Below are 20,920 nucleotides of genomic sequence, written 5' to 3'. Positions count from 1 at the left end.
ATATAATTACATGATACACAGGTTCCAACTTTCAAGGTCTTCTGCCTCTTGTCTTTTGGAGTTAATTAATAGCTTCGACAGTGTTGGACATAGGGAGATGCTAGGCACTTTGATCTTGAGGGATACTCATGTTTCTCCATTATGTGAGGTCCTCAGCTTGGGCTGCGTTTTATATTTATTTAAACTGCCTGCCTACACCACAGTTCCCACACAGAGTGCTTCTTCACTCCCTTGTCGTTATCATGCAATGATCGCATATGGGAAGCACTTTGTCATTGCTTCCCTTTTTATTTATTGATTTATTGTTTGTTTTTCAAGACAGGGTTTCTCTGTATTGCTTTGTAGCCTGTTCTGGAACTCGCTCTGCCTCCTGAGTGCAGGGAGTAAAGGCATGAGCCACCAATGCCCAGCTCTCTTTTTATTTTTTTAATAAAGAGAAAAATTGAATTTTTAAAGGGTTTGTACTAGAGAGTACCCTTCTGTCACATTTGTTTTATTCTATGGTATTTGTACTGTGTCACAATTTGGCTGATATCTCTCAGAAACAAGAACATTGTGATTTATCTAAGAAATTCCCCAAGGCTGGGTATAGTGGTATTGGCCCACAGCTTTAATCCCAGCACTCAGAAGGCAACAGCAGGAGGATCTCTGTGAGTTCAAGGCCAGCCATAGTGAGCTTCAGGATAGTCCTGTCAATCAATGGAAGGAAGCGAGGGAGGGAGAAGGAAGGTAATTTTTCCAGGGTTATAGCTCACGTTAATGCTCATTCATTTTTAAGAGCAGTTTTCGGTTTATGTAGACATAAGTACAATTCTGATGATTCTGATGTTTAACTTCTAAAAATACATTTTTTTAAATATATACAATGTTCTGTCTGCATGCATGTCTGCAGGCCAGAAGCTTAGATCTCACTACAGGTGGTTGTGAGCCACCATGTGGCTGCTGGGAATTAAACTCAGAACCTCTGGAAGAGCAGCTCGTAACCTCTGAGCTATTTCTCCAGCCCCCTAATGTTTAACTTTTAAACTACATCTTACTTTTTAAAATGCTGGAGAGATGGCTCTGCAGATAAGAGCATTGGTGCTCTCGTGGAGGACCCCAGTTCAGTTCCCAGCACCCACATGGCAGCTGACAGCCTCCTGTTATCCTTGTTTCAATGCATTCTTCTGACCTCCACGCACACACATGGTGCCATGCGAACACTGAGGCAGACACACATATATATAACCAATGTTTTTAAAAATCTTTTTTTTATTTTTTAAAATATTCATTTATTTATTATGCACTCAGTGTTCTGCCGACACGTATGAGGGTACCAGATCACATTATAGATTGTTGTAAGCCACCATGTAACTCAGTGTTGAACTCAAGACCTCTGGAAGAGCAGCCAATGCTCTTTTTTTTTTTTTGCCTTGGAAATTGTTTTTTTTATTTTATCATTTTTTTTATTTTAAATAGCTTGTTTTACATGTCAATCCCAGTTCCCTGTTAACCAAAAATCTTTTAAAGATGAACCAAATGTAGATATCTTGGCCTTTCATTTTTTAAAATACTGGTATTGACTTTAATGAGCTAAGTTGCCTTGTAGTTCTGAAAATAGGTATTGTTATTTTCTTTCAATGAGTGGGAACCTCCTGTGCAGACAAACCATGTAGCTGGGTCTTACTCTGTGCGCTTCCCTAGGAGGTATTGTCACTACCTTTCAGGGTTACTTAAGATGGCTTGAATATCTTTCCTATTACATATTTGGTTTTTAGTGTTTTGTATTTTTCCAGGGCTTTTGTCTTTCAAGATGTATTGAGTTTGACAATACACACTTTGCTGGTGGTAAACATTGACTGATGAGAATGGACAGTAGAGCAAGCAGTATTGGTCAAGAGCACCAAAGTTTATATTGAAAATCAAAAATAGATAATTTCACAAGATAACAGAAAACTGAATGTATTTCTTATTTTATTCTCATGTTACATATTCAATTAGGCATCCATCATTTCTCGTAAAAAAGAAGCCAAAGCTGAGGAACTTCAGGAGACCAAGGAGAAGTTAGCCAGCCTAGAGAGAGAAGTGTCGGTAAAGACAAACCAGACCCGGGAATTCGATGGCACCGAGGTTTTGAAGGGAGACGAAGTAAGTTGAGACATGTCATGATGGATCAGTGCTATGACAGTGAGGTTTTGTTTGAAATCACTGACATGTTCGTTCAGTTTTCTTAAGTTTATGTTGATGAGAAGTTAATCTCAGTTTGTAAAACTTACTGAAAGCTGAAGTAGTATTAAGACTTAAATGTTCTGGATATGAGATACGAAAGACTGGTGAGATAGTTTTCTGGAGTTTCACTCACCTTTTTAAATTTGGGGGGCGGGTTGTGCATGTGGATGCAGGTCCTGCAGAGGCCAGAGGTGCTGGATTCCCTTGGAACGGAAGTCACAGGTGGTTGTGAACCACCTGATGTGGGTGCTGGGACTCAAGCTCTGAGCCTTCTCTCCAGCCCCCAGTGCTTCCACATTTTAGTTAAGTGAGTTATATTGGATTTATTTAATATCTAATTATAGAAGCAAAGCAAAAACTAGTAGAATCAAATAGATAATAAAACTTGATCTTTGTTGGTAAATGTTTTTCCATAAAGAGCTAAGAAAACATCACTAAATTACTCTGTCCGTGGTATGTGTTTGACTAGTCCCATCAAAATGACCTCATCTTACATGCTTATAAGTTTTAAAATATTACATTTCTATGTTCTTTAAGTTTTGGGCAATGCTCTAATAGTTGCATTTATTGCAGCATACTCATAAGTTAGTGGGACAAATAATAGTGATTACTGATGGCTGAACTCAAGTAGCAAAAATACTATTCTGCAGCATTTTTCATAAAATTAACTCAAGAGCCGCTGAAGGGTATAGCCAGACACTTTGGATAAAGGAATGAATAAGATCAGAGTCTTGTCTCAGCCCAGTTCTTTCTGGCTTAGCAGTTCCAGTGACAGGCCACACCTGGCTTCTGACACCTTGCCTGTGCTCTTCTTACTCTTACAGGCTATTGCATTTTATCCCAGCTCCTACACCTCAGCAAAGGCTGCTCATGTCCAAACCTCATTTTGGACATTGAAAAGTTCTTGAGTTCATACTGTGAAAAATTGACAGTGTCCTTCACTGTGCCAAACAAATGAATTGTTCCCCTGTTGCAGGTGTTTTTCTCCACTGCTTCTAGTGTGGCTTTTAGTCTGAAGGGGAAGTAGTGACTTGGGGAAGGCAACATTTGGTTGAAAAATTCCCTTTGAGAGCCGGATATGAAGCTCACACCTGTTATCATGGCAGCAGGAATAATGGGACTCTAAGGCTAGCCTAGTCTACAGTGTCTCAAAATTCAGGAACAACAAAGCAAATTAAAAAAAAAAACAAATTTGTTTGGCTTTTAGCATCTGCTTCCAGATGACTATCAGACATAGCATATTTGAAATGCTACTTGGAGGCTAACCATGTGCTTCATGGCATTTTTGATGTCCAAGAAACAAAAAGGTCAACTCCATAGCAGTGTTGCTTATAGGGGCCCGTGCTACTTTACTAGCGTTTTTTATCTCAGTGATGGCCCAGTGACAGGAGAATCTGACTGCTATGACCACAGGGCCCTGAATCATGCTTTGAATTCTCTCTATGCAAATGTGAGGGAAAAGAACCCAGTGACAAACTGTAAGTCTTTGTTATTGAGACATTATGTTGTATAGTGGTATCTTATGGCAGACCAAGAATATTTTTTAAGTGGAAAAAGATAGCTTTGGAAATGCTATGGTCAACTTAATTTTTGCATAATGTCTGATCAAAGTTAGAAGAAATCAAGTAAATTATTTGGCAGTTACCTAAAAGAACAGAAGGTATTGGGGAACATTATGCATAATTTTATAAAGAACAAATCTTAGTAGACCAGTTTTATTTTCAACTTTCATAGAGTGATAGTCCATATGGGCAAAAAGGAGGAAGTTTGTTCTACTTAAAATTATGTAAGATAGCTGAAGTCTCTTCTTTGATATCACATGGTAGACACACACACACACAAAACCAAGAACCTCATATTTAAAAATGTATCTGTCAAAGCTCTTGGTAAGAAGGTTTTTTAGAAATAGTGGCATGCTGGGCATGGTGGTACTCAAGAGGCAGAGGCAGGAGGATCTTGGTGAGTTCAAGGTCAGGCTGGTCTACAGATTGAGTTCCAGGACAGCCAGGACTACACAGAGAAACCCTTTCTCAATAACCACCCCCCAAAAAAGGAAAAAATTAAAAAGAAATATTGGCATAAAGCTGGGTGGTGGCTGGCTCATGTCTGTAGTCACAGCATTCAAGAGTGCGAGGCAGGAGGATAGTAAAATTTTGAGGCTAGCTTGGGTTACATAATATCTCTCTTGGGGGGTGGAGAGAGAGGGAAGGAGGGAGGGGAAGGGGAGAGAAGGGTTGTGTGGCGTTTGTAAAGAGTGCTATGACAGATCCACATGCAGAGTGAGGATGCTGGACTGAGATTTCTGAGAGCTTCTCATGTAGAACTCTGTGCTAGATGTTTTGCACATAACTTGTTTTCTTATTATAAGAACATTATTATCTTTTTTACTTTACAGTTTAATGGCACTCAGGGAAATGATAGCATTGCACAGCTAAGACTTGTGCAAAGTAGAGTCTATGTTTCTGTTGACCTTGAATGGAGTCAATGACTTGTCTGAGAAGTTTTCATCTGCAAAATGAAGATAATTGTCTCTAGGAAAAGCACATTAAATAATTTATATCAAAGCTTCTGACAATTCACAGGTGCACTCACCACATAGCATGTGGAGTAGTCCTTCCGTGGGGTGCCGAAGCATTTATTTTTATGGTTCTATTACTAAATAAAACTCAGGAGTCAAACACCGGGGTAAAAACCTGATGATCAGAGAAGTATGGAGAAGTGACCAGTGACCTCCCCTCTCTCTCTCCTTCCCAGATCTAAAAGAGCCCATGAATCCTTCTATGCTCCTCCCTACTCCTTCCTGTGTCTCTGTGTGTATCCTGGGTCCTCCAAAACCTCTATGGTGAATTCTGGTCAGCTAGTTGCTAACTCCACCCTCTGATTCAAAGTAAACATCATTGGCAGTCTTGGAGTGTCAGTGTGACCAAATATCTGGCAACAGGGTGCCATTACCCATAGCATGTGGAGTAGTCATTCCAAGCAGGTGCCACTACATGTGGGAGGAACACGCGGTGTCCTGGAGAGGCTAAGAACACAGGCTCTGGGATTCAGTCTTTGAGTGCCACTCATCAACTGGATGGCCTTGGACAAATGTCTGCATCTCTTCACACTTAGCTGTCAAATGTGAATGTATGGAATGTGTAGAATGTTGAGAGCAGTAACTAACAACTCTTAATGTCCAGGGAGAGATTTGCGTTGAGTAGTTACTCTGAGGACTGACTGTATTAGTACCTGCAGAGTTCTCAAAATCCCAGTGGCCATATGAGAAGCTCCAGTGTGTTGGCTCCTAATACTTATGTTTTTGTTATCACTTACATGGAGAATTTGAAAGCTAGAACTATTCTTTACAGCTTAAATTTTGAAACCAATGTTTTTCAGACTGGAGCTATTAGAAATAAATATGAATATTTTCTACTTCTAAATAACCTAGATTCAGGATGGAGTAAGGTAGTGCTGGTAACAATTATTTTAGCAGCTCTTCACTGAGCAGTTACCATGTGCTCAGTCTTTAAAAACATATCTTTGGTGATGGTTGTCCAACAGTAGGAATATACTTGTGATGGTTGACATAATTAGAGTAAGAGACATGTAGAAGATCAGTGAGGTGTCTATGAGTATGTCTGTAATGGTGCCATGCCCAGTTAAACTGTTTATTGTGTGTATGGGTGTTTTGTCTACATGTATGTCTGTGCCATCTGAACGCCTGGTATCTGTAGAGACCAGAGGAGAGAGTTGGAGCCCCTGGAGTTACAGAGACTTGTTAGCTACCATGTGGGTGCTGGGAATTGAGTCCAGGTCTTCTGGAAGAATGGTCAGTGCTCTTAACTACAGAGCTGAGACATCTCTGCAGCCCCCCCCTAAATTCTTGTGGCATGAAAATTGGACTGTTTCCTATCCCCAATCCAATCCTTCCAGGGAGGAACAACTGACAATACATCATTTTAGGTCTGTCAGAAATAATGTTATTCTATGAGTCTGAGAAATTTAAGTAGCACTATAACTTGTTTATTGTGCCCTTTGCTTCTGAAAACAAATCTTGCAGATGTTTCCATGTCAGTACAGAAGAGAGGCCAAAGAATGTTCCAGAATGCCTGTGTGTAGATTTCAAAAATAATAATTGCATCCGTTTTTTTTTACACATTCTAATGTATTTTTGTTTATTTTAGCAGTGGAAACAGTTTTATCTATTAGTTCTTTGCGTTTAAAAATTCCCTTATGGTGTTAGCCCTTTGGTTTTTCTCAAATGTTTTATAATTTAGATTATTTTCACCTTTTTTCTGTCATTTTTAAGGGTTTTGAGTGGCTCAGAGTTTCTGGGGTGTGTGTATAGCCTTTCATCAGGCTCAGAGTTGTTGTTAGTGTTTTTCACAGTACAGCAGAACAGCACCTAGAGTCTGAAGAAGTGCCTCAGCAGACCGTGAGGCATGTTCTCACCCTTCTTCTGTCTGCAGCTGCCTCCGCAGACCGTGGGGCATGCTCTCATCCCTCCCCTGTCTGCAGCTGCCTCTGTTCTGGTTTATCTGAATGATATATCGGGGCTTCAAGTAATTGTTTGTTTGAGAATAAAATTCTACTGTTAAAAAAGATTTGAAAATCAATGAGTTAGATAAGTGGGAATCACTCCCCAAGGATTATATAAGGATTTCCCAGTGTGACTTTGCTAACCACATTTAAATTTGTTAGTTTGATGTTAGAGTCTAGTTAAAATCTTCATATGGAGGGCCGGAGGGATGGCTCAGTGATTAAGAGCACTGATTGCTCTTCTAAAGGACCCAGGTTCAGGTCCCAGAATCTACACGGAGATGCCATAACTCCAGGGGTTCCAACACTTTCCTTTGGTCTCTATGAACACCATACACATGTGGTGCATAGACATTCCACACATGAAAACAAATTTAAATCTAAAAACCAATTTAAATTCTCATATGGTTGTATCTTAGGACTAGGTTTAAAGTGTAAATCGCTGCCATTATTCCAAGTTAAGACAGCTTTAGATATTGAAACAAGATTTTAAGATTACATGATCTTACCTTTTCTATGTTTTAAAGTATTTTATTTATTTTCTTTTTGAGACAGGGTTTCTCTGTGTGTAGCCCTAGCTACCCTGGAACTTGCCCTGTAGACCAGGCTAGCCTCAAACTCAGAGCTCCACCTGCCTCTGCCTCCCAGATGCTGGTGTGTGCCACTACCACCTGGCACAATTTTTTTAAACATAGAAATATCTTATTGTGAGTGGAGCTGTAATTAGAATGCTGTAATTAGAAGTCAGGTCTGTGGGCTGGAGAGATAGCAATTAAGAGCACTGGCTGCTCTTCCAGAGGTCCTGGGCTCAATCTCAGCACCTACATGTTTGCTCACAACCATCTATAGGGGAATCTGATGCCCTCTTTCTGGCATAAAGGTGTGCATGCAGATAGAGCACTCAAAGCACTCATTCTTAAAGTAAATAAATAGTTCTTTTAAAATGTCAGGTCTGACCAACATCATCACTGACAGGTTGCTATTGTCTGTGTGCTTTTCTAGAAGTAGCAGAAAGTTGTTAGCTTACTTAGAACCTCTTCTAGGATGCACTCCCTAATACTGTTTTCCTGTTCACACTCTTAGTCACTGTGGTCCTCCAGATGTATTCTGACAGTGCTTTTTCTTGAATGTTATAACATACAGCACTCTTGAGGGTACTTGTTCAATTTCTGCCTTCCTAAAAAAAAACTAGCAATGGTCAGAGATATGTCTTAGGTAACTCCCTCCCTCTCTCCCTCCCTCCCTTCCTCTCTCCCTCCCTCCCTCCCCCTTCCCTACTTCCTTCCCTCTTTCCACATGGTCTCACTATGCAGCCTAGATAACCTGTGAAGATGGAGGTTTCTATCCCGCCAGGCCTGGAATTCAATATGTAGACCAGAGTGGTCTCAAACTCACAAAGATCTGCCTGTCTGGTCAAAGTTGTTGTTGTTTTTAATCGTGATAGTAATATTTTAAAAATGTCTTGGGAGTATTTTGCAAGCTTCAGTTGATGAGAAATTAGTCATATGTAACCCTTTACACTAACCTGGGCTGTTTACTTCCTTATATAGTTTTATGTACCTGATTACAAACTGAAATTTGCTGTTTAATGTGGTAGCCTGTAGCCAATTCTTTTTGTATGATTTTTGCCATTTCTTAGTCAACAGCCTAAGCTTGTAGATTTTGTTCCCAGGGTTGTCATTCAGATTGGTGTGTGTCTTTCACAGCAGCAGATGAACCTCTGGTTACAGTTCTCTTGACCATGGGTTGAGAGGTCACCACTGGTTTGCAGCCCATTGCGCTTTCCCCCTCACCATCACAGGGAGTTCAGCAACTTGGAAAATATGCTTAGTCAAATACTATTATAAGCACTTTAAACACAGCCAAGCATTTCATTCTGCAGCTACCACCAGAAATCCTAGAGCTAAATAGGGAAGGTTACGAAATCTTTTTAACGACTTCAAAGAGAAGCATTGTGGAGATAAGGGAATCCTGGCAAGATTTGCTGCAGCTGTCACTTCCAGGAGACTCAGGAACCAAAATTTGACACTTGTCAAGTGAGCCTAGGCAAACCTGAGCTATTTTTAGAACCTTTCAAATTACATTGTGCTCTTTATCATAGCAGGGCCTGCAGGTCCTAAAATTTCCCAAGAGATAGAACAAAACAGGACCAAATAAATTTGGCTCAGCTTACTGTAATAGAAGTAGTATGCAATGCATACAATTTTAGATGTAAACCTTGTAAATCTTTTTCCTGGAACATTAAGACCACTGGACAGCAGCTGAAGCATTCATTCGAGCAGTGACAGCTGTGAGGTGGTCTGATTCCCAATAGACTCACAGAGACTTGGGAGGTGTGAGCAACCCTCTTACAGATAGATGTTCCTGGGCCAGCATTTCCTTAAGGCTGGTCGCTACCAGCATATATCATATGGTTCATTATAGACTGTAAAGACGGTGCAGTTAACTAGCCACTACCATATGCCCATATTATGTCGTTCATGCTTGGCTGCCGAGACTTCCTAATTTAAAGTTAAAAATGTAATACTGACAGGTTGGAAAAGGTTGAGATAGAATCTGTCTGTGTGTTTATGTCACACTAGCTATGCTGGGTGTTGTGAACAGACGGCCATTTTAGCAGAAAACAAAGGTTGCTTTGAAACATTTTCTTTTTGCATAGAACAGGTAGCAGCTCTAAGAGCAAATTTCAGAGCCTGTGAGTGATCTGCAGAAGATAGCCTGAATTCAGACAGAACGGCAGACACTGACCAATGAGGGATGCTGCTGCTGGACGCAGCCATGCTACTTGTAGATGGTGGTATCTTGTCTCCTAACTCCTTAGCTACCTCAAGCTATTTCTATAGACTTCTTTATTTAAGTATCAATTGACAAGGCAGCTGACTAAGATAGGATTTAATTAAGACATTGAAAATAGCATGGATGTTGGACTAATAGGATTTGAGAACAAAAAAATACTCATTCTGGTCCAGTAGTTCTAAGAAGAAACTAGAGAGTTTGGTGAAATTATTACTTTCTCTTTCAACATGTGCAGCGCTCTTTATAGTCTTGAACAGCAGAAAGTATGTGTTGTGTAGTTGTCTTGTAAAGCCCTTCTAGCTAATTACTTAGAAAATAATTTCCACGATACATCTTGAAGCAGAAAGTTTTCATCAGGGACAGATTGTGGTTTTCGTGTAAATGCCCAGTGAGGTAGAGAATCCAGTAACTCTCTTGTCATTCCCAATGAGCTTGGAAGCTGTCAGGGATATAGTCTAGCTCACTCTGATCATTATGTAAAAGGTCAGAAGCACAGTGAGTAGATAAAAGGAGAAAGAACATGTGTCAGGTTCCATTTCAATCACAAGCTGAGTCTATAATATTGATCTAAAGGCAGAGCTAGTGCTGTAAATCATTAATCCATTGCCCACACTCAGTGCATGAAGATGTATTAGAGCTCCAAATAACAGAGAGCTCACTTAGCACCTACCAGCACAAACCATAAAGCATTATTCCTACTGTCCTAAGCGTGGAGAATGACAGCATTGGACTCCATATGTATATTGATACACATGATTACTGCCAGCTGCTCTAATGCACATTCCTGCCCAGTGGCAAGCTTTGTATTTTTCTTTAATGACGGTACATTTGTTTGAGTGACCTATTACATGGCATAAAGGGAAGTTTTTTAATCTTAATCTTGCAAAGATTTGTTGCATTTTTCCTATACCTTTCTTTTCCCCCTTTAAAATTGCTACTTGTTTTTTCAAACTCCTGTTGACTAGTGAAATAGCCCATCAGTTAAGAGCATCTCCTCCTCTTTCAGAAGACCAGGGTTCTGTTTCCAGAGTCCACATCAAGCATCTCACAACCACTCATAACTCCAGCCTCAGGGAATCTGATGCTCTCTTCTTGCCTCTGGGCATCAACACACACACACCACACACACACACACACACACTCCACAACACCACACACACAACACACAGCACACACAACACAACACACAATACAACACATAACACATACAACACACAATACAATATACACACAAGACACCACACACCACACAATACACACACAACACATACAACACACACACACACACAAATATTAATGTAAGTGTCTAAAAGAAAAAAGACTGGAGCTGGAGAAATGGCTCTAAGGTTAAACATACTTGTTGCTCTTGCAAAAGACCCAGGTTCAGTTCCCAGTGTGTACACATGGTGGTTCAGAACTATTCGTAACCCCAGTTCTTGGGGATCTGCTGCCTTCTTCTGACCTCCTCAGGCCCCAGGCACACCTTTAAATTGTTTTTGTGGTTGAGAAGGTGGCTCAGTCAGGAGTGCTTGCTGCTCAGACATAAGGGCCTGAGTCAGTGTGATATAACACACATGTGCAAGTTCACACACAGGAACACGCACAACATAAGGGCCTGAGTCAATGTGATATAACACACATGTGCAAGTTCACACACATGAACACACACAACATAAGGGCCTGAGTCAATGTGATATAACACACATGTGCAAGTTCACACACATGAACACACACAACATAAGGGCCTGAGTCAATGTGATATAACACACATGTGCAAGTTCACACACATGAACACACACAAGACTTTTGAAGTGATTCTTTAATTTTAAATTTACATTTACATTTTATTGATTTACTTGTATGTATATTTGTGTACCACAGTGTGCATTTGGAGGTCAGGGGATAGCATGAGGGAGTTGCTTCTCTCCATTCACTCTTTGAGTCCCAGGGTTAGAACTCAGGTTGTCAGGCATGGCTGCACGTGCCTTTCCCACTGAGGTGGGAAAGATGTATGTATCTATTATGTGTTTGAGTGCAGGTGTGCACATGCCCAGCACACTTATGGAAGTCACTGGACAACTTTGGGCACTTGGCTCTCTCCCCCGCCTCTGTCTTGCATAAGGGTCTCTTGTCTCTGTGCTACATACACCAGCGTAGTTTAGTCTTCTCGCTGATTCTCCTGTCTCTGCCTCCCATCACTTAACAGGAATGCTAGGATTATGGATGCACACAGATACATCTGACTTTCTACATGGGTTCTAGGGACTGAACTCTGGTCATCAGGCTTGCATAGCAAGGACTTTCACCTGCCTTCCCACCTGCTAAAATTATTCTTGTAAATATCTAGTTCAAAATGATGTTTTCTAAGTCCTCACAGACACAGAACAGTGGTGATAGCAGCAACCTCAGCCCACCATCACTGCTTTCCAGCCCAGAAGTGGGAGGGTGATAGCAGGGGTGGGGAGTAGCTCAGAACAATCACCAGACCTGAGGGAGGGGGCAGACCCAGGCACACAAACTAAATACAGCGATTGGCACTTGGGCCAGGGTACCAGGCAAGACAGGGTGTGGGGTCTTATTGGTTTCCTAGCCAGCTTTTCTCATAGAAGAATGCATTAATGACTTCCTTCATGGCCAAGTTGGAGATGAGCTATTCCTGGGTCAGAGAGCCCCAGGTCACAGAGTCAAAGCGGCCAACATCTACATTTGCTCCTCAGTGTCCTTTGCCATCATAGGTGATGGCACTGGGTCTAGTGTAGGCTTCTTAAATCAGTTCAGAGCTAGTCATGCCACAGCAGTATTCAGGCTTATCTTCCTTGTTTCCCTTCTTGTCCACCCGAGAGAAGAGCGCATCTCTGACTGCCATGTTTGTTGTACTTGGCCTCAAGGTAGGCCTGCTAGGCCTGAGTGTGGCCATCATTCTCCCTCCCTCATGCTTCTAAGGACTCATCAGTTCCCTCTTCTGGCTCAGCAGCAGTGAGCCCGGGGAGACGGGAGTGCAGCTCACTCTCCTGGTGGATGTGCCATTTTTAGTACTGTTCAGGTGCTGCTGCTGATGCAAAGGGTGTTATGAATGTCATCTGCAAAGTCGAGCCCCTGCTCCTTGGCCAAGGCGTAGGTTCACTGCCTATAGGCAGTGTTCTCAGCCTCACTCTGCGTCTCCAGCTAGCACCGTCCCAGGAAGAAGTGCACCTTCATAGATGCCAGTCGTGCTCCAGGGCGCACTGCAGTCAGCACAGGCCTGTTCCCGAATCTTCAGGTATACAGGGCCCCTTAGGTGTTGCTGGTAGTGCTGCCCCCATAGCAGGCCACTGCCTCCAGGTACTTTCAGCACCCAGCACTGGCACCAGTTACACAGTCTATGGCAGCAATTCTTTTTTTTTTTTTTTTTTCTGAGGCAGGGTTTCTCTGTGGCTTTGGAGGCTGTCCTGGAACTCGCTCGGCAGACCAGGCTGGTCTCGAACTCACAGAGATCCGCCTGCCTCTGCCTCCCGAGTGCTGGGATTATAGGCGTGTGCCACCAACGCCCGGCTATGGCAGCAATTCTTATAGCAAACAAACACCTTAAGATAATGTTGAGGTATATTCAATAATAAAAGTTATAACAAATGTGAGAAACAACATACAGGAGTCACATAGTTTCTAGTTTAAAGAAACCACCCAAATAAAACATTCTCACTCATCCCTGTGTGTCACTAGTTCCTCCTAAATTATTTGCAGGGGTGGATTATGGGAAGCAGAGTGTACCAGGCTTTGGTTCTCAGTTGCACCTGCCAGTTTAAAAGTTACTGACTGTAAAACAAGATACACTAGGACTGGAGAGTTGGCTCTGTGGTTAAGAGCACCTGTTCTTCCAGAGGATGTGGGTTCGATTCCCACCACCCGCTTAGCAGCCATAATTCCAGTTCCAGGGGATCAGGTCCCTCTTCTGGCTCACAGGCAGCACATATACATATGTGCAGACAAACCACTCATGCAAATAAAATTTTTTAAATTCTGGGGTTTTTTTTTTTGAGACAGGGTTTCTCTGTGTAGCCCTGACTGTCCTGTAACTTGCTCTGTAGACCAGGCTGACCTCAGACTCAAAGAGATCCACCTGCCTCTGCCTCCCAAGTGTTGGTATTAAAGGCATGTGCTACCCCGACCTGGCACAAAAAATAATTAAAAAATAATTTTTAGCTCCTCAATTCTACCCATTTTATGGAAGTGGTCTCACTTCCATAAATACTCCCAGCAATTCTGCACAATTCCCACTCCACTTGTTTCCCTTTGGTCTCTGGACCCTCTGGCCACGCCACTTTGCTGCTGAGTCATCATTGTTGGCTCTCCAGGCACCACTGTCAGTCCTCTGAAATAGGACAGGGAGAGTAGATCTGACTGATACAGTAGAGCTTCTTATCAAGGCTTCCTATGTGAGCATAGCATTGCTGTGGGAGCTAACAGAGTATGCACTTGCTTTTTCCTGTGTTTTAGAATCTGTGGTCTACCACACTGCTGCTCTCCATTTCTAGTCTGGTAAATGTCGATAGACAGGATCTACATGAAATATTGAGGTCTTTGATAATTGTAAGAGGATTGCTGGGCACGTCTGTAATCTCACTTCCAGAAGTCCAAGACAAGAGGGTGATGAGTTCAAGACCATCCTGGACCAAATAAAAAAGGTTATGTAAAGGGTATTTGAGAGCAGAACTTTGGAGAGTCACTGTGACAGGTGCACAAGCCAGTAACACACAAGCCAGTGACAAAGTGACACGAAGGCAAGCCGGCAGTTCTGTAAGATCCCTGCAGGAGCTCAGGACACGGTGACAGGCCGAGCCTCCTAAGGAAGAAGTACAGGTCTGAGAGGTGCCTGCCTCGCTTTTTAGATCCACTGTAAAAGTGCTGCGAATGCCTTCTGAAGAGCAGTTTGGCAGAATATCAGAAGCATGTGTTCTTTTTGACCATTTCTGGAAAAATATCCTACAGAAAGTATAAAGTGTATATATAGAGCTAGCATGGTGATACAAAGCTGTAATCCCAGCACTCAAAAGGCAGGAAGATCTGGAACCAGAGGCCAACCTGTGTCACATAGAAGATCCTTGTTTCAAAAAAATGAAGTGTTTGAAGAATAAATGTGTTTATATTGTTTTGCATGCTATTTAAAAGCCCAGAAATAATCTGAAATCCAAGTGGCAATTAGAACAAATTTACAGTGGACTGAAAACATTGGTGATGTGTTCCTTTCTCCTTAATTAGCCAAGAGCAGGAGAGTTCCTAGATGCCTCGATGGTCACCTTGCTTCTTTGTGTGGAACGGTGACTCATGTGACCCTGACTGTACCCTTCCCCTAGGTAGAATGTACAGAGTCCTAAATAATAACCAGTTCTCATAGAGTGCAGTGAGTAATATGTGGGGTTGTTCTTCCACCAAAGCATTTCTAGCTTTTAGCTTTTAAAAATAGTTGTGGAGCACAGCAAGATAGAGAAGGGAAGTTGGCCTAGATGTTACACAGGAGAGCCGATGAGCAGGGCTGATTTCATTTTGGGCTTTTTGCCCAGGACACTTTTAATAGAATGTATAGTTAGTTACTCTGGGGATTCTGAGTCGGTGGTTATATCAGGCTTACACATTTTTGCTTTAAAAGGAGAATTAGCAAGTTATTAGACTCAAGGTACTGTGCTGTGGCTCAGATTTTTCAAGCAGCTTTTGTAACCCATCCATTGAAAATTTGCTGTGTGGGGGCTAGATTCCTAAGTAGCAAGACTTAATTATAGAGAAATATTTGGAGAGCCAGGCATGGTGGTGCATGCCTATAAGCCTAGCCTGGGAAGTAGAGGCAAGAGCATCAGTTCAAGGCCAGCCTTGGCTGCCTTGTGAATTTGAGGCCAGCCTGGCTACAGGAGACACTGAGACAGTCAGTCTCCCCATCCCCAATATATAATTAAACCCAGTGTGGTGTCACATGCCTTTGATACCAGCACCCGGATGCCAAGACCAAGTGTCAGGTCAGGTTCAGTCTAGCCAGGACTACACAGGAGACCCTATCTCAGAAATCCATGAAGAAAAGGAAGAAGTATTCAGAACTTCCTTCATCTACATCTCTTTCTGAAACCATGGATTTCAAGTTCACGGGATGATGTAACAGAGATTTACAGCAGCAAAATGTCTTTGAACATGCAATAACCAAAATTAATTCAAAATCAGATATTACAAACAATGAATCTGCAGTATTTCTGGCAGTGCTAACCCATGCTGTATTGCAGGACCGCTCTGCAACCTTGTTGCACTGCACTGCACTGCACACACCATACACCATAGTTTGCATCAGACACCATCCGTCTATTAAGAATTGTAATGTTTTTACTGTCCATACAAAATTTTCTGCTGTTATAGAAACATAGTGGCCTGATTATAGAAAAGAAAGACTTCATATTTTCCCACCATCATTCCTCAGTGTGTAACTATCAAATTACTTTATCTTTGGGTTGGATTGTGCTGCAGTGTTTGATCTTAAAAATGGCTGTGTGAGTTGCAGTCTTGAATTTCACTGAAAAATATTGTTAAATTAACTTTACCCTAGGATTAAGAGAAAATTTTCAACAATTCTGAAATGGCCATAAATGTACTGCTGACATTTTGTCCTATGTTCATGTGAGGCAGCATTTTCAACACTAATGAGTATAAAATAAAAATATTTGGGGCTGGAGAGATGGCTCAGTAGTTAAGAACACTAGCTGTTCTTTCTTTCTTTTTTTTTTTTTTCGAGACAGGGTTTCTCTGTGGCTTTGGAGGCTGTCCTGGAACTAGTCTTGTAGACCACGCTGGTCTCAAACTCACAGAGATCCACCTGCCTCTGCCTCTCAAGAGCTGAGATTAAAGGCGTGCACACACTAGTTCTTACAGAGAACATGAGTTCATGTCCCATTATGATCACAACTATCTATAACTCTAGGTGTAGGGAAAAGGGGCCAGCCAAAGAAACACACCCTGAGCAGAGCCAAAGAAACACACTTTGGCCCTGCAACCAGAACCAAAGAAATGTACCCTGACCCTGAAACCAGTGCCAAAGAAAAACACTGTCCCTGGAATCAGAGCCAGTGAAAGAAACCTACCCTGGCCCTAAAATTAGAGCCAAAAGGCTAAAAAAGAACCAGTGAAAGAAACACACTTTGGCCCTAAAACCAGAGCCAAATTTGACCCTAACCCTGTGGAAAAAACTAGCCAATCCCTGAGCAGGAGCTCTAGCCAATGTGAGCTCAGCATTGAAATCTGACCAATCCTCACCCTGGAAGCCCTATATAAATCCTGTGCCTACCCGTCTGTCCTCTGTCACTTTCCTGGATTCTTCCCTCCCAATAAACCCCTTCGATGAACTTTGCAGCGGAGCAGAGACAACCCTGGGCTCACAGCAACCGTCAGGAACTCCAGTTCCAAGGAATTGCCCTCTGCTGACTTCTCTGTCTCCTGCATGCATGTGGTACATACACATTAAATGCATTAATATTAAGCAATTAGTCTTTACTAGTTTTCTAAGAAACTAGGTTATTGTGTATTTGTGATGCATGGAGTACTAAGTAGAGAAGAGAGGCTTTCTAATAAAATGAGTTTGTTTATAATGCTTGGGTACTTTTTTGCAGTTCAAGAGATATGTCAGTAAACTTCGAAGCAAGAGTACAGTTTTCAAAAAGAAGCATCAGATAATAGCTGAATTTAAGGCTGAATTCGGTCTTTTGCAGAGGACTGAAGAACTTCTTAAGCAACGTCAGGAAACCATTCAACATCAACTGGTAATACAACTTTATCTTGGCTGCTAAAAATACAAACTTCAGGAGGTTTATAGCTTGTAACTTTATGCTGAGGTCATTGTTTTTACTGGAAAGCCATACAATTATTAATTTTCTTTGATTAATTACAGAGATGTCATATAAGCTGATTCTTTTTTTTTTAATGCAGCAGTAAGCACTGCCTTTTTAAAATATGTGTGCTAACTTTGGGGTTATTAATAGAAGTTGGAATTAAGTCCAAGTTGGTTTTTCTTTTGGTTACTTAGTTAATGAGTAAAATTATCATTCCAAGTGAATGGCTGTAAAACATTATTTATCATGGCCTACATATGCTCCTCCATTGGAAAGAAAGGCCCAGGAAGGTGCTCTGTGGGGTTTGCCTGCACCCTTGTTCCTTGTGTTCGTGCCGTGGTTGGCAGGTGAGAGTTGAAGCTTTGCTGTTGAGCTTCTCTGAATGCCAAGTCCCTGCAGGTCTCTTGGCGTGACATTTCCCCTCCTTTTCCCTGTGGAAAGGAGTTTCATCAGGATGCTGCTGTGAACGGGCAATGCTTGTGGAGGTCAAGGGCATTTCACACGTCACTGACAATATGAACTTTCCAGTTTCGTGGTGATGAATAGTCTGCTTCCAGAGAACCTAGGACTGAGAATTTACATGACCCAAACATGGATCCTAACAATGGTAGCTTCAAAATTGACAGTAATAATTGCATTATTGTTCAGATTATTTCCTAATTTTCATGTGACTCTCTTGGCCTTGACTTAAAATCAAACATCTGGGAATTCTTCGGGTTCCTCTTCTGCTGTGGACATCATCTAATTCCATTGTGGTATATCAGTTATCAGTGTCTCCCACTTACTCCTCAGCCATCTCATTGGTCCCATTTTTTTTCTTATTAATTACGTGTTTCACTTTCTTTTTCTTATTTCCATTCCATATTATTGTTTCTCATAGTAATTCACTTTGGATTGTTTTTATTGTTTTGTGTTTTACTATCTTTTATTGTTTTAGATTTTTTATTTGTATTTTTATGTATTTAAGTCCTTAGCCTGCATAGATGTCTGTGTACCACATGTATCTCCACAGAGGTCAGAAGAGGTAATCAGATCCCCTGAAACTAGAGTTACAAATGGTTGTGAGCTGCCATGTGGGTGCTGGGAACCAAACCTGGGTGCTGTAGAAGAGCAACAAGTGCTTTTAACTGCTGAGCCATCTTTCCAGGCCTGTTTTGCTACCTTTTGTTGGATGTCAGGCTTCACATGTGGTTATATTTTCATGGCCCTGGCTATATTAATTTTCCTTCCAAAGGAGAATTTTATTTCTCTGTGTAACAGCTCTGGCTGTCCTGAAATTCACTCTGTAGACCAGGCTGGCCTTAAACTCACAGAGATCCACCTGCCTCTGCCTCCCAAGTGCTGACATTAAAGGTGTACACCACCACTTCCTGGCCAGGCAGGATTTAATTTTTTTCCTTTCATATTATTTTAATCCAATTGATGAGTGTTATGGGAGCTGATATTTTTCTAGTTTTCACTTACTCATAAGGATACAGTCTTTATACCTCTAGCAGGGGCTTTATTCCTCAGGGCCCAGCTCTGACTGTTAGATTATTATAGCTATACTTCTCAGATGCAGCCCTTCTGGGGCATTAGCTGGAAAACAGGGCACTTACCAGTGCCCTATATATTGACAAGTCTTGAGTTGCTACCTTTATCTCCCTAGTATGGTGAACATGTTGAAATCTGTATATATCTATTAAGCAATCCTAGCCAGTTTCTGACTATCTTCCTCTGGCATGCACAGCTCAGGGTTTGGGTTTTGCCTACAGAGGAAACTGTGTACAGAATTGTGGGCTAATTCTCTGTGGTTCCTTCTTCTCTTTTATGTCTAGTACTGTTGGCAGCCCAAGAATCCAATCCTTTGGAATTTTTGTTTGTTTTGTTTTCAAGACAGGGTTTCTCTGTATAACAGCCCTGGCTGTCCTCTGTAGATCAGGCTGGCCTTGAACTCACAGTGATCTGCCTGCCTTTGCCTCCCCAGTGCTGGGATTGAAAATATGAGCCACCACCACTCGGCTGGAATATTCTCCAATGATATTTTTTTATTCTTCTTTGAGATGGGGTCTTCTGTGTAGACGAGGCTACCCTAAAACTCACTATGTAGTCCTAGCTGGCTTTGAACTCCTGACCTTCCTGTCTCAGTCTTCTGAGTGCTGGGATTGCAGTCTTGTGCCACCATAACTGGCTTCCAGTAGGTTTTAAAACTGTCCAATTTTAAGTCCTTTTCTTACTCAGCTTTTACCATAACTGGCCGTTCCTTCTTCTCTGTAACGGTTTTCTACAGATACTAGGGAACCGCTCAGTCAGTAAAGAGCTTGCTGTGCAAGTATCAGAACCTGAGTTAGCACCAGTGCAAGCCTGTGCCCCTACACCAGGGAGGTAGAGACAAGACCAACACTTCGGCTTACTGGCAAGCCAGTCTAGCCAAATCGTTGAGCTCCAGGTTCAGTAGGAACACTGTCTCAAAACAGTGTGGTAGAGAGCAATTGAGAAAGACCTGGGGTCAACCTCTGGTATGCAACTTCACACACATGTGCATGCACGACATATTTCTCCACTTGTCTTCTGTATGTTACATTCTCATGGTTTCTCCAAACTAATATTGCTACTCCATTGCTGGGCTCCCACTTCCATACTTGTCATAGCTTTGCACAGATGTCATACACTTTCTCTAACAACCTTATGATTTAAATTCCCAAATCTACTCTCACCTTGCTTATATTCGGCTTACTTATCTTTGTACTGTGTGTTTATTTTCACTAGGAGTAAGCTTTTTGAGGGAAGGGCCCCTTTCCTGGTTACTGCTCTACACTGGTGCTTAGAACTGTGCTCAGAAAAGCTAGGATGTAAAGACCAGATGAGTGAATGAATACAACTTGTCACTTATGAATGCATGCGTTCACCAAATACTTACTGAGTATATCATGTGTTTTAGGTTCTATGCTAAGAATTATTTGAGAATCTGAAAGTAGATATACTTCCTATGCTTCTGAAGGTAGCGTGGCAACTTTGAATGTAGATTTATAGTGTATAAAGACATGCTCCTGGATGAAGTAATAATGGAAGTGAGTGCAGATTATCTGTTAAGATTCTAAACAAATTTATTACAACTTTTCAACAGAAATAGAAAGTGCATCTTATGGGAAAAAGATGTCAACACTCATGGCCTTTTCATTTCTTACAGCGAACCATTGAAGAGAAGAAGGGTGTATCTGGGTATAGTTACACCCAGGAAGAGCTAGAAAGGGTGTCGGCCCTCAAGAGTGAGGTTGATGAAATGAAAGGCCGAACCCTGGACGACATGTCTGAAATGGTGATGACACCTTTTGTCTTGTTTATTTTGTTAACTTATATGGTTAGAAGGCAGTAATATATGTTTTAATTTTCAGTTGGATGTTTAAATATTAGCCTCTGTCCAGTATTTACTTTACATTCTTTTGCCAGACGCTTCCGTGTCTCCAGGGGTTGATCTAACTGGGGCAGCAAGGGCAGGAAGGAAGGAGAGACACATGTACAGAAAAGCTGGGGTCAGGTGGCCTGAACCCATGGGTAGGGCAGCTGCAGCCCCCACTCCA

General features: G+C 41.7%; 1 protein-coding gene across 8 annotated transcripts in view; it reads left to right on the top strand.

The window, feature by feature from the left end:
* Positions 1-20,920, top strand: part of Ift81 (intraflagellar transport 81) — an 88,912-nt gene that overhangs the window by 49,251 nt on the left and 18,741 nt on the right. For all 8 annotated transcript variants that reach the window (XR_005870969.1, XM_040731322.1, XM_040731320.1 and 5 more), the window contains 3 exons: positions 1,981-2,127; positions 17,142-17,291; positions 20,530-20,658. Coding sequence is in view for 7 of the 8 variants with exons in the window: in XM_040731322.1 (XP_040587256.1) it covers positions 1,981-2,127; positions 17,142-17,291; positions 20,530-20,658 (426 nt within the window). In the remaining variant the exon portion in view is untranslated. The remainder of the gene's footprint in view (positions 1-1,980; positions 2,128-17,141; positions 17,292-20,529; positions 20,659-20,920) is intronic.

This window comes from Mesocricetus auratus, unplaced genomic scaffold (genome assembly GCF_017639785.1).
Source record: "Mesocricetus auratus isolate SY011 unplaced genomic scaffold, BCM_Maur_2.0 Super-Scaffold_100025, whole genome shotgun sequence".
Classification (NCBI taxonomy): domain Eukaryota; kingdom Metazoa; phylum Chordata; class Mammalia; order Rodentia; family Cricetidae; genus Mesocricetus; species Mesocricetus auratus.
Note: the sequence above shows the minus strand (reverse complement) of the source record. Positions and strands in the feature narration are given on the sequence as shown.